Source organism: Cucumis melo, chromosome 7 (assembly GCF_025177605.1).
Source record: "Cucumis melo cultivar AY chromosome 7, USDA_Cmelo_AY_1.0, whole genome shotgun sequence".
In the NCBI taxonomy this organism is placed as follows: Eukaryota; Viridiplantae; Streptophyta; class Magnoliopsida; order Cucurbitales; family Cucurbitaceae; genus Cucumis; species Cucumis melo.
In genome coordinates this window covers 26,824,130-26,838,096 of record NC_066863.1, presented here as the reverse complement: position 1 = coordinate 26,838,096, position 13,967 = coordinate 26,824,130, and the positions used below count along the sequence as shown (strand labels likewise).

General features: G+C 33.9%; 2 protein-coding genes across 2 annotated transcripts; both read right to left on the bottom strand.

The window, feature by feature from the left end:
• Positions 1–953: 953 nt before the first annotated feature.
• LOC103494483 (uncharacterized) lies at positions 954–10,307 on the bottom strand. The gene is made up of 14 exons (XM_008455682.3): positions 9,957–10,307; positions 9,626–9,705; positions 9,128–9,219; positions 8,607–8,764; positions 7,513–7,664; positions 6,001–6,119; positions 5,459–5,622; positions 5,212–5,286; positions 4,774–4,845; positions 3,814–3,951; positions 3,252–3,407; positions 1,931–1,983; positions 1,673–1,848; positions 954–1,575 (listed from the first exon to the last, which is right to left on the bottom strand). Exons 1-14 carry the CDS (start codon positions 10,042–10,044, stop codon positions 1,515–1,517), a joined length of 1,584 nt encoding a protein of 527 aa, XP_008453904.2. The 5' UTR covers positions 10,045–10,307; the 3' UTR covers positions 954–1,514.
• Positions 10,308–11,684: 1,377 nt separating this feature from the next.
• LOC103494481 (60S ribosomal protein L15-2) lies at positions 11,685–13,900 on the bottom strand. Its single transcript, XM_008455681.3, has 4 exons — positions 13,766–13,900; positions 12,841–13,007; positions 12,208–12,405; positions 11,685–12,124 (listed from the first exon to the last, which is right to left on the bottom strand). Exons 1-4 carry the CDS (start codon positions 13,767–13,769, stop codon positions 11,879–11,881), a joined length of 615 nt encoding a protein of 204 aa, XP_008453903.1. The 5' UTR covers positions 13,770–13,900; the 3' UTR covers positions 11,685–11,878.
• Positions 13,901–13,967: the final 67 nt, after the last annotated feature.

Below are 13,967 nucleotides of genomic sequence, written 5' to 3'. Positions count from 1 at the left end.
GTCGAGAAAAAGCCGACTTGAGAAACAACTTTCTTTCGGTGTTCATCTAGCTAAGTTTGGTATCACAGTAACCAACTTGGGAAATAGGGAGCACAACAGGGAGCATAAACAATGTCACATCATGGCATTGTGTAGTAGATTCAGATTTTGCTATTGCTTTTACAACCAAGTGACATTCTAAAGGAAGATAATTCATTGAGGGTAGTTCATTTTTACTAGCTGATGGAAGTGCAGAAACCAAAAGGGCATCCTTGAGGCATGATAGTGTGAAGAATACATTTGAAAGTAACACACAACAAAGGCTGCAAAACAAGAAGTTTCAAGTCTTATCCACGAGGAAGAAGTTTTTTTTTCCCTAGAGAAACATTTCATTGATAGATAATGTCAGGGAAATACTCCAAAACACCTAAAGGAAGAAGCTTTACTTGTCAACCATTCCGACAAATTAAAGGATGGAAGAGCCTAGAAAGTAGTCCAGATAATTAGTCATATGTAAGGCTTTTAGAAAGAGGAAAAAGTGTATTTTTAGGAGTGGGCTGCACATTCGCTTTTGTTAGTTTTGGCTCTAGTGTTACTCTTCACAAGGAAATGACAACTACATTTGTTCAGACTCTAGCTCTCCAGTGAGAGAGAGAGAGAGAGAGATCCAAACTCAAGATATAGGGCATCTTAAGAAGAGAAAATTCACCAGAATAAAGATTAAACCACCAAGACCCGATAAATTGCAGTCTCATGCAAAATTGCAGTAAATAAGAACAGCTCAGAAACTCAAGAAATTGATGGCTGCATGCATTATAAATAAAGGAAATATGGTCTCTAGTAACTTTCTATTAATCGATGCTGTTCCTAATAATCAAATACTGGATGACGCTTAAAAAGCCATATCTAATTGTGAAAAAGAAGTCTATCACCTACAGCAAATACTTCTATTCATTCAAACTTTGGCCAAGGTGTAAAAGTAAAATATCAATCTTTGATACCGGTAATCACACCTCCAGGAGATCAAGTTTAGTCTGAACTCAACCGATCTCACTTATTAAAAAAATATATATATTCAGGTAATATGCCTCATATCTTAGTTCACGATCTCTTCAGAAAAGAAATATCTGAATCAAATTGCAAAAGGAAAAACAGAAGTCCAGATGGCAAAATTGATAAGAAGATCTAATGTACTTATGTCTAGATATCATGTATATTCTAGTTACTTGAGAGCAGAATATAGAAAAATTAGCATTCATAGATTACTGATCAGTAATTAGCTTGCTCAGTTATTTCTGGAAGTTACCAAAGCTCAGCAGTGTTCATTCGTCCTTCTACTGCCATCAATGTGTTCTGCATATATCCTCTTCAGCTTTTCTACAACTCCAAAACTGATTCGAATCTAACGGGATCTTGGGGATCTTCTGGTTAAGTTGACAAACATTTCCCATTGCCATATCCAAACAGACACAAAAACAGCTTCAATTTTTTAAATGATATCTAAAATAACATTCAGCATCCCAGGAAAATGCATGTCAATCAGAATGCTGACGGAAACGAACGATTTTGTTGAAAAAGGATCTCTCACGGTGATAGCTGTTAAGAGAAAAAACAGAAATAAAATTTGTATAAAGGAACCAAAGAGTTAAAACAAAAGAAACTTCAATTCAATCGTTTAAAAAAAATTACTCACATGATGCATAATGACACAAGGAAGCAAGCCAAACCAATTGAAAAATGAAGTGAAAATGTTGACCAAAAATTTTGTTGGTCCATAAATAATCTCTCCGAAATAAGAGTCAGAACCCCTGACAATAATAAAAATATCCATCCTGAAGGCAGGCAGCTGTTGAAGGAGAATGAAGAGTTCTGTAGAGAGGAAAAATAAACTAACATTATTAACGGGAAAAAAAAAAATCAAAAGAAGGTTGTGGTTATAACCAAAGCATACCTTGAAGTAGCCTTTGATGAATATGGCTGAGTATGTTATCCTCAAAATCATATCTTTTATAATAGTTAAGAAACAGACTACAAAAGTTCTAATTCTTCAATTAGCATTTAGTTATTGAGAGTTCATAAACTACTGATGGAATCCAAATCTGCTGAAGAAATATCAGGAAGTTTTCACAAGGACGAGTGCTAATTAAAAGTATCACAACATACATCCATATGACATGGGAGTGAAATCGAATATGAAATTTAAAGATATACTCCATTATATCTAGACGTGTTCAACTTGAGTGACGAATTCACAAACCATGGGATAACTCAAAAAAATCTAGCTGTACCTTAAATAATGGTGGCGAGGAACCAACCAATATTTAACACATCCATATTCAGAAACAAACTACCTTTCCCTCAATATTGATGAAAGTAATTTATTAGTATTGCTAATGATGAAATAAGACTTTGGATATTTCATTTACCAGTAAAATTATTTATAATAAAAGAAGAAAATGATGAAACCAGACTTCTAATAGTCATATATCAGGTTTTATCTATATTGACGAGCAATCTGTTAAGACACTACCTCTTTCCTTTTCTATTACTTTCCAACACCAGATTACAGCACAAAAATCAAGTAATAAGACACTCACAGAATAATGACAATATACTCTCCAAGACTTGACAGAACAAAATCAGCTGGATAAACAAAACACACACAAAATGTAACAACAAGGGTATAGACGCAAAACAAGAACTCTCTCAATCCCTCCTCTCCTTCCTTTTCAACCTAAGGCTATTTAAGCACCAAAAGATAAAACGGTAACCTGGTGTCACCCCTCCCCTTTCTGGAAGTGGCTGCTCCTGCCCTCTCTGCACCAAAAACATTCGTACCCCTCTCTGCCCTCCTGTTCCCTTTTTATTGCCCACGACTAACTAACTGTGGGTCCCACTTCCTGGTCCCCCTCCTCCTTGCTTTCTTCCCCTTCAACACGTGTTACCTCGGGGTTGGTCTCATGGCCATGATCCTTCTTGCCACTTGTCTCTCTTTCATTGGCTTCATGTTTCTTCTTATTTTTCCTATGGTATGTAAATAGGATTGGTGGCCTAGCACAATCTTCCTTAGATGTTTATCAAAGACAATTTGATCAAAGAGTGATGAAACCGTTCCCTTGAAGAATTTTAAGAAATGTGCACTTAAGAACATGGTTTCAAAAGTTTGTAAACAGCATAGGTCTGAGGTTTGCATAACATAAACAAAGTTCAAAACATATACTTCAATTTGTATTGTCATGGAATAATTTAGAGAAAGAGTGATAAAAGGATACTTATAGAATTAGCAAAAATCAAGCCAACTACTCCAGATGACCGGATCAGCAGAAAATTTAGCATGACATAGATCAATGAGAATAGAAGCAATGAGTCATTCGACTTCTTGAGCTGGCTCTCATTTGCAACGGCATGTAGGAATGCTTCTGAAGTACCTGATGTAAAGTTAATGCAATCTATTAGTCAGGAAATAATAGATACGTTTACATTGAGATGCTTGTAGTTGAATTTCTGCCACCAAAACCTCTTTTTTTATCTTTTATGTTCTCAAAAGAAGATGTTACAGAATTTATTATAGATCAGCAGGTGATAAGCAATAACACAAATTATGGCCACCCAGCCTATTCATGGACAACAATCGTTCTTTTCTACCCCCCCCCCCCCCCCCCCCCCCCCCCCACCACCAAAAAAAAAGTCAAAGAACAAGGATAATGAGATTTCAAACCAGAGTAACTTTCTCAAAATAAATGAATGAAGTCCCCTGCCTTTCCCATTTTTGTTAACATTTATCAATATGCAGAGGGGAAGACAGCAGATGAAAGAAAAAACAAGATTACTAACCATTCATAGCCAGCACAATGATATACAGGCAGTAATACCGGAGAGCTGTTGGGGCTTCTCCATCACTCCATTTCTGGCCATACAGCAATCTAATGAGTGCATAAGAATAACTTGGACCAAATGCCATAAATATAAGACCTGCATGAAATCATAAAAATTATTTTAAGGATCAACTAAGAAATGAGAAAATAGCCAAGCTCAAGTCTTCATGCAACGCAACTTTCCAAAAAATCCAAGGGTAACAGCTGGTGGTAGATTAGAAAACGTTTCATGTGAGATGAAATTGTTTATAGAGTACAAATTATACATTAATGATGATCAATATCAACAAAAAAGTAATTCTGAAGGAAATCCTAAATTTTCACTTTTTATCATTTAAAAAATAATCATAGGTGGACCATTTTGTACGCATCTCCATTGATCCCAATGAAACAAGACCGAATCATGCAATATTTGACATTATTATTATTATTGTTATTTTGAAGAAAATGCAATATTTGACATTAGAAACTTATAGAATATGCAATATTTTATGTAGTTACCATAGTTTCAATTCAATTCCAACATAATATAATTGATGCCATAACTATTCAACTGAATTTCATATGCTGATTATCATCGTTGAAGTACCCTAAAGTAGCTACAAGGCAATGAACATTTGAAAAGTATATTTGGTTGACTTAATCTTGTCAGTAAAACAGTGTCCAAATCGATTATTCAGTAATGAAACTTCAACAAGGATGAAAAGTCAGGCTTTATGGTATACATTTCTTTATTCGATATCAGAAATTGTGTGAATTGTCTCACAGAACTAGTTCTCACATACTTCAAGTAACAAAAATATCATCAGATTCTGACTGTACGCGCTATGCAAAGAAAAGAAAGATCGTGAAAATGAAGGGCAGTTGGAAAAAATTGCTTATATAAACTACCATAATAGAATTAATTGAGATTGCATACCAATCAGCACAACTAACTTGAGTGCTTCTGAAAGGCAGATAGCAAGCTTTCTGGTTTTATCTGGGTATTCTCCTATCAAATAGAAAGGAAGTCAAAAATATGCAAATGAAAACTTTAATGTCATGAATGATGAAGAAAATTAGAAATCTTCCTTCCTCAATGATGAAATAAGTAAAAGGAAGGACCAAGGATAATTGGAGAAAAGAAAGAAAGAAAGAGTGGGAGGAAGAAAAGAAATAAAAATTAATGAACAAGTCCAGAGGTCTGGTTTGAGAACGAAGGCAAGTAACATAAACCCATTTCCTACAATGTTACATATAGTTGTCCTTATCCAATAAAAATGCGTATGAAAGAAAAGAGTAAGATTCAAATTTCTGGTGTAATTTAAGTGAATCTCTGGCGTCATTTAAGTAAAGGAATAAAGATTAATATATAAACCTGAGGCAGACCTTGCAAATGCTGTGTATGAACTTTCTTCAAATGGAAGAAAAACCAATCGCACCACTAAACTTCCTGAATACAAGTAAATAGCTACTATTAGCATGCTTATTAACTTGGGGATAGCTATTTCCACAATATTATCAGTAGAAGTAAAAGTAAAACAACTTTAAAATGACTAAGACATTTAGGCAATCGACTGCATGCAATCAGAATGAAACTGTACAATGAGCTAAAAAATTCTTACCCAATTTATCTACCAATCCATAAACAGCTTGGTTATATGGTGTATCTAACCACACAAGAACCATCTTTTCACCTTCTTGAAGAACCAACTTTCTGAAGGATTGTAAAGTAAATAATATGCACATGTTTGAAAGCTTCTTATCAAAATCCTTCGTGTTTCCCACTCTGCAAAAACAATCCATAAAACTACTTAATTCAAAAAGGTAAAGGAAAAGGGGAGTCCATGACCTGAAAAAATGCTTGCTCAAATGAATTGTAAGATGACAAGAACAAAAGTAAATATGAAATTTTAATAACTTTGTGCAAGAAATAGTCCCATTGCACATGACACTGACCAATTTCCAAGTTCAGTAAAAATGATGTAAACTTTGTTTTCTTTGCAAAACTAGCTGCATATGGTTTCAAAATAGTTTTCCCCGATGAAAGTTTGTTGAGTCCAAACCAAAAAATAAAAGTATTTCAGAAGAGAATTTCCACCCATAGCTAACCATAATAATTAACTTTAAAGAAAATTATTCCACGACATGTTAAAATGGTAAGTACCTGAAAGGAAAAAGATCTGACCATTTAAATGCACGAAAATTAAGGAAGTAGACCCAATATCCTAAGAATAAGCAAGCACCATATGCAGATTGTGATAAAGCAAATATAATTCCTTTCTCCTGCCAGTAGCCATTGAATTCAAATTAGTTGCAGCAACTAATACCGAGCAGAAAAGACTTAACTAACTATATTTCAAATAGTGAAATGCAGAATACACAATTTGAAAGAATAAAGTAATTGTAACAGATAATAAGGCTGCTAGCTCACATGTTGGGGTTTCTAATGGTGACAAAAATGAAATGGATAAAAATGAAGAAACATGGAAGTTAGGGAAAGTTAAAATTAAAAATTAATTTGACCCTTGGGCTTTTAGTGACGACAAATGGTTGCATGTTGGTAGTCCAGTACTATCCCATTGTGAATATTGAACATTGAACAACAAAGAACCTTGAACCATTTTAAACAACAGGATAACATTATCATTTTTTAAAAACTGATAGACAAGAACAATGGTTTTTATCAAGAACATTGCAGAAATCATAATTTAATAAATATTACAGGAGCCTATGCGAAGTCCCCAGACCATGGTTTTATGAAATGTTAAACGAACATCGCCGATTCACCAACTATTAAACTGGCTTTCCCCCCTAACAAGGAGTAGAAATAATGTTTTGTTAAAGATGGTCAAACTCAGAAAACTTGTTTATCAGCCATCATATATTGTTGCTGCGCTCTTACTTTTTGCCATAACTAGATTAAAGCTATTCCAAACTCTCTACTGGTTCAGTAAGCTCAAAGTTTTACAAAAAGGGGCCTAATTTCTGGGAAACAACTAAGGGACCGTTTGGAGCAAATATTATCTAGGACTATAATAACCACCCCTTGCTACAGTAAATATTATTTAAAAGTCTCTAATTAGCCACAATAAATACTATTTCAAAACTCCCAATTTATTACAATTTTTACTATTTGCTACATTTTTACTGTTTTACATTCGTTATTTTTTTATTCTTTGCTATAGCGTTTACTATTTTCTTATCAAAATAAAATAGTCTACACCACCAATCGCATACTATTATATCTCAAACTAAAATAATCTACACCCCAAACACAAACTATTGTAATCAAACTATAATAACCTAGGACTATAATAGCTCACTTCTTGTCCCAAACACCCTCTAAAAGTTTCCTCAAGGCAACTAACGTAGAGCACTACATTGTATTAAAACTACCTACTAGACCCTTTGACTTCTGTTGCAACTGGCTAAGAGCCATGCACCATGTCACAGCTCTAGGGCATTTGTCAATGAATACATGACAATCAGATTCAGTATAAGGTAAATTCACAAGAGACCTGCTAGATGATACTGCATAATTTACAATGTTCCATACAAAAGCCTACCCTTGAGGTTTGAGGACAGGAGTAGGAGAATGTGTAGTCAATAGGGATGAAATCTTAGGCTTTCCAGGTTAAATATTAATATAGACAGTTAAGGGTTTACTAAGTCTTACCATGTTACTCCACCTCACTAGGAGGATGTACATTGTCATGCAGCGTGAAAATGTAGCCATAGTTTCAACTAGAAGTCGTAATTTAAGAAGAAGTAAGGTTTGAGAAAGAATGTATAAAGGTTCTGCCAACAGCTCCAAAATACATGCACATCCTGCCATAAAAGAAATAAAAAATTAAAACAAAGGTGAATGGTATTGTTGGAGGATTAAGTTAGTATTTGAGATTTTACTTAAAGCGAAAATCTCCAATACATAATTAGCGATAAGAATATAGAATCAGTGCTGCAACCTCTCATTTTTAGATGTGTGTTGATACACATACTTCCTAGATTCTATTGTTCTTATTCTAAATTAAATGAAGCAGGTTAGTTTCTAAAGTCAGAACCAGTCTTGTATCAATTGCTTCATGAGAACAGATTCCACTAAAGGGAAAAAAACACACAATAGAGCATAAGATTATTGGCACGAATATAATACCAATTAATATCTATAAAATAATTATAATGTATATTAATAAAATTAGCTATTTTCTAAACATTTCTTGTTAACATTTTCTAAGCATGACACCATCTTAACATGACGCCAGACAAGGAGTCTCATGACACCATCTTAACATTTTCTTAACATTTCTTATTATAGAATAAAATTAGCTATAATCAACTTGGGGAAGACCCTCCTAATTGTGATGTTTACAGGCATTCAGGAGGTATTGGGAGGCATTGGGCACTCCCAAAGCCTACCACTTTGCATTTGGTTTTCCCTCTAATTTGCATAATTTATCAACTTATTGTAGATCCTGATAATATATTAAATGTTTAAACTTCAAATAATTTATCAACAATGCAGTAGCATCATATGTCTCGTGACCATGTTGGTCTCACAGTAATAATCCTATTTTTCTACTGTTACTCAGAAATACTCCCTTCTACCCAAGAATCCTACTATATTAGGTCCTCATATTATCTTATTCTTCTACTGGCTTCATGAATAGTCTGAAGTATTTAAAAATACTGAGACCACAAAAAAACAAAGAATAGAACTGAGGTGCACTAATCCAGTACGTAGAGCTTGGAAGTAAAAAGAAACACGGTTACCATTAATTAAAATGGCTTGTGCATATGGATTAGACAAGGGAATGTTTTGCCACCAAAGAACCAGATAACATGCAGCGAGAGTAATAAACAATCCAAGTGGGAAACTTAACCAAGCTACTTTAAGAAGCCTCCTAGAGTTTTCCTCAACTGAGCTGTCACTGCATAATACAAGATTAATTCAAGAGTATTAAGTTTTGTAGCTGCAAAATTAATTCAAGACTATTAAATCTATAGCTTGAGTACAGCAACAAATAAGTTACAAATCCACATCGCAAAAGATACATGAATCATGAATGTAGTAGTCCACTCTCCTATTCTCATAGTAATTTGAAGCATGTTAGGGAGAACAAAAGCATTTTAAAGTACAAAGCTCTAGTAACAAGAATGAATACAAACAAATACATGGATATTTCATCAAGAAATTCTATTTAATCAAATAGAAAAAACGTAAACTGCAAGGTGCTAAATACAGTGGTTTGGGGAGTACATAATACTGCACCAGTAACTATGAGAAAAAGCACCTTAGCTCTGCTCGCATGCATGCTCGTCGGAATCCCTCTCGACTAAGAAACAGAACACATGTAACAAAGAGATGAAATTGAACTGCATAAACCTGCATTTTCAGAAAACATTTATCAAATAAAGCACAAAAATCTAGACAAGAGTTCGAAATTACATACACTTAATTTGTTTTAGTTGTGTCTTGACTTCACAATTATCTTACTCGGGTTCTGACTTAAATGGTCATCAGAAACATCAAGATTTAATTCTTCGATGTTAAGTTGCATTGCATGAAAAATATCAACAGGATGTGAACAGAATATAAAACACAACTCATCACTGAAGCTAGTATTAGAGTTTCAGATAAAAGAAACAAATAAAGCTTCTAGTCCAGATTTCTGAAATGAAGTAATTTCAAATGAACAAGAAAGGAAAGGAGAGACAGCAAAAACTCAATGAAAGAAACACATCCAAATCCCAACAAATGGAAAAAAAAAAAAACTCATAAGAACTAGTACCGCATAATCCTCTTCCGTAAGATGCCTCACGATCCACAAATTGAAAATGAATGGAATGCCTCTTGACAAGAATTGGGTAGCTGAAACATAACCCAACAGAAAAAACCGACTGTTAAACACAAACTAAAGCCCCATTGAAAATGAACAACAAGATTCAACCTTTGATAAACCCCTCGACTCCCAAAGAAAGAGAATAAAACGTAAACGAAAAATAACCCTTACTTTATACTGAAACAAAAACATCAATTGGAAGAAGAACCAAAATTCTCAGCCAAATTAATAGAAGACAGCACAATAACAGAAGAAAGTAAAGATCGAGCTTTGAACTGACCCATTAAGTATCTAAAAGTGCGAGAGAGATTAGTAGCGTCATTGTCTGTGGCCAATTGAGATTCAGTAGCAGCTTCGGGCTTTGGCATTTGAAATGGAGTGAACTTAATTTATCAAAAATACTTTCTTCTTGGTTGAAATTTCTAAAAACGAAGTCTAGAAGTAAAGGGTTGGTCGGAATGGAATCGGATTGTGAGCTTCAGAATTTGGAACCAAAGTCCGATGGTGGCACTTGCCAGAGTTCCGACGTGATATGATGACCGCGAAAAAGACCAGATGATACCGGTTAGGTTAGTGCGGTTGGTCCGCAAATATTTTGACGAACCGAACCGCTATCTTCTAATTTGAGGTTCCAATTATAGGCTAATAGAGCCATCTCTCGTTTTAGAATTGGAAGTGTTAACTATAAGATGTGAAGGTAGTGATTGTTTGGTTGGATATATCATGACTTGAACAGTTAACCATTCAAACTATTTGCATTTAGTGTACGAAATTCAAAATATTTGATAAAAAAAAGAAGAAGAAGAAGAAGATAAAGTCTTTGATAAAAATTTAGAATGTAATTTTAAAAGTATAGTATAAAAAGAAATTTTAGAAATAACGTATAACACCAATGGTAAAAAATAGGATAGTTTTTTTGTTTTTTGAAAGAAGTTGGGCACCCGGAACACAATTTTCATTAATCCACATTATGTGTAGGCTTCCTTTAAAAAAAAAATATTGATGGAAAATTTTAAATATCGAAAAATTGAAAGTTTGACCATGTAATTTAAGAAAAATTTTTACTTATTTAATTATAAGAATTTTAAAAATTTTAACCAACGTAATTTATAAAAATTATTTATTTATTTTATCATATATATTTAATTAAATAAAAAAAAATTGGACTTTTTACGATCTCATTACCCTATTTTTGTCTTATTTTAAAAAAGAGATTCTATATGAAGTATTGAAAAAAAAATGTTGTAAATGATATCTATTTCAGTTGGGCAACGCTCAAGTTTGTTGGCTTACCATCTACAGAACACTTTCGAACGAGCCTCTTCCTACCAAGGAGATAGATAGAGTCAACCAATTTCAAAGCCTAACATTGTAAAGGAACTATCAACTCTTACGTGAAGATGAACTAAGCTAATGTGTAATGGCGTTTGGGAAATTCTTTTTAACTTCATGAACATCAGTGGAAATTTAGAATGGATGCGAATAACTTTTCCTGATTAAATCAAAAAATAAATTATTTCTTTAAAAAATTAATGTGCCAGCAACTTAAAATAAGTGATGATCAAATCAATTTTTTTAAAATACAGAACTTTATTTTTTAATTTTTTGTTAAATTGTTGGAGGTTGTCCCATTTGGAACGAGAAATTAATTAAATTGGTTCCTATCTTGTTCACTTAACAAGTTTTGGTCACTTCTTCACATACCGAATAGCATGTAAAATTTCCAAAACCAAACAAATTTCTTAAAAGCTTTTGATTTTGTACAATGAACAATTATAACTTAATTTTCCTTTTCAGTTTTTGATTGATTTGTTTTAACCAGACATGTTAAAAATGGGTAATATATGAAGCTTAATTTTGAGAAAGATCACAAACCTAAATTTAATACATTTTTGGACTTGCTGAAAATCCGTAATCAAGTATACAAGTTTTCTTAATCGCATGAACAAACAAATAACTCTAGCAAACACTGCCATCCAAACTTGTCAGAACAAAACTCGCAACGAGATATAAAAAGAAAATACATTAATTGCAATGAACTCAAAAGTAGTTACTTAGCTTAGTTTAGAAACATCCTGACAAATCTCAATGTAAATTATGAAGTTCAAAACTTTTTAATTGAAGTAACTTCTTCCACTACATTCCTCAACAAACAGAATGCTCATAATAAAAATACCAAAACAGAGGAAAACAATACCAAAATCAACGGTATCGACGCAGTGAGAGAGTGTTGTTCCTCTTCCAGGTTGCCCGGCGAGAAGGCCTGGCTTTGTGGTGCAAATGTCCTTTTCCTCGAAGACCCCTGTACTTCTTGCCAGCTGACGTGAGTCCTCTGAGCTCCCTGTGCTTGTGGACTGGATTGCAGATCCATTTGATTCTCGGGTCATTGCGAATCGCATTATGGGCAACATCAACCAATATCACTTCATAGTATTTGTAGGTAGAATCCTATTACAATTTCGGGAACAGTCATAAAACAGTATGCGAGGATTTAAGAGGTTATTTATATCCTCAATTTTATAGAAAATTACCTCGTTGATCCAGTAAGAATTAAGAACTCTCAAACCACCCAACTTTCGCCCTGCCCGTTCTTCTGCAACCGATCGCTTGCTGCGCTGGAACTTCAATTGGGTAACACCCTGGTTTGTTGGCTTCCCATAAACAATACCCTTAGGAACAGGCCTCTTCCTACCACCACGTCTCACTCGTACCCTGTAAACCACATAACCCTGCAACAAAAAATGTTAACTCACTATTGCAGCTGAAGCAAATGATATCCACACAATACTGCGAAAAAAAATGAAAACTCAACAAGAAAGTATAAGAGAGGACTCTGCACATCCGCTCTTTTGTCAAAAGGTTGGTTACATGATGACTACATTTTCTCCTTCTAGGGGAAAAATCCTAATAGGGTAAAGCCTCAATGTGTAATACTCAAATGAAATAATCATAACTGAAAACATTCCAGATGCTATCTAAATGGTGGCAGAAGCAGACAACAAGTTCCTAATCAAAAAGGCTACATTCGGAACAAAATATAATAAGGATACCAAAAATTTCAACGACATAGACTGAAAATATGCTAACCAAATCACCTAGGAAAAAAACTCATGAAGGCTTAGATGCAAAAAACTTTATAAGGAAAGGTTTACATATTTTCTTACCTGCTTGGCTTTGTAACCAAGACGCCGAGCTTTATCCGGGCGAGTGGGATGATTGACGCGGACAATTGATGGATGTTGGCGATATTCCCAGCATCTCACCCTCTGTAGAAACCTCATCACATCGGACTGCTTCTTCCTCCATAGCTCTGACACGTACTTGTACGCCCCTATTTTTTCAAATTACAAATGATGGGAACCAAGCAAAAAAAAACATAAAAAGAAGAAACTATTAAAATTTCATCACTCATAAACATACAAGAATCTGATATCGGCTCCTGGACAAACAATGTAAACTGAAATCTACTTATTATTCACTACAAATCGAAATGAATGAGCATGAATAGTGTTCTAGGGGATCCATGGCACCAAGCTAAAGATAGTACACTTTTAATTTTTTTTATGAAAATGGTTAGGGAAATTGTATGAACTTTCACAATGAGTATATAGTAAATTATAGCAGAATAAGAACTAAATTGAAAAAAAAATTTGTAACAATGAAACTAAAAAAAAGCATACTTCACAAGCTATATTGATTTCAAGAACATAAAACAATCAGAAAAGTAGAACATTTTTCGGATTCATCAAACGTAAGCAAATAATAATCTAATCCAATCCATTCTACAACCAATCTAAACTGAAAGAGTGTTAAAATGCAAAAAAATTAAAGAAATTAAAAACAGTTCAAGAAAACCAAAACCGTTGTAAGAGAAAAGACCCCATTTTACCAAATAAGGAAAAGAAGCTAAAAATATCACAATGTGATAAAAGAAACTACTTCCATTACATCAAACAAAAGCATTATACCTCCCTAAACAATATAAACAGAAAATTATGAAGATAGGAAGAACACATTCGAATCTTAGGGGGGAAAAGCTCCCCAAACGCTAAAGATTTCAACGAGAAAAAGATAAGAAGGAAGACATACCCATCGGAAAGAACACAGGCTGCTGGAGACACACCGATTAGGTTTTGCGTTTGAAACTAGGGTTTATATATAAATAAATAAATTGCATCTTGGTCTCATCTTGACCATCAGAATTGGGCTTTTACTCAAACGGGCTTCATTGTGGGCCTAGATCACTAAATGGATCGTGAAAAATTAGGGGTACGTTGTTAATTTATTTTCA

Excerpts from the sequence above, each read along its gene's own strand:
- LOC103494483 (XM_008455682.3), bottom strand. The coding sequence starts at position 10,044 with ATGCCAAAGCCCGAAGCTGCTACTGAATCTCAATTGGCCACAGACAAT. Across the intron at positions 8,765-9,127 it reads TGCATGCGAGCAGAGCTAAG|TGACAGCTCAGTTGAGGAAA; the intron begins GTGCTTTTTCTC and ends TGTATTATGCAG. Across the intron at positions 6,120-7,512 it reads TAGTGAGGTGGAGTAACATG|GAGAAAGGAATTATATTTGC; the intron begins GTAAGACTTAGT and ends GGCTACTGGCAG.
- LOC103494481 (XM_008455681.3), bottom strand. Across the intron at positions 12,406-12,840 it reads TTGGTTACAAAGCCAAGCAG|GGTTATGTGGTTTACAGGGT; the intron begins GTAAGAAAATAT and ends TTTTTGTTGCAG. Across the intron at positions 12,125-12,207 it reads ATTCTTACTGGATCAACGAG|GATTCTACCTACAAATACTA; the intron begins GTAATTTTCTAT and ends AAATTGTAATAG.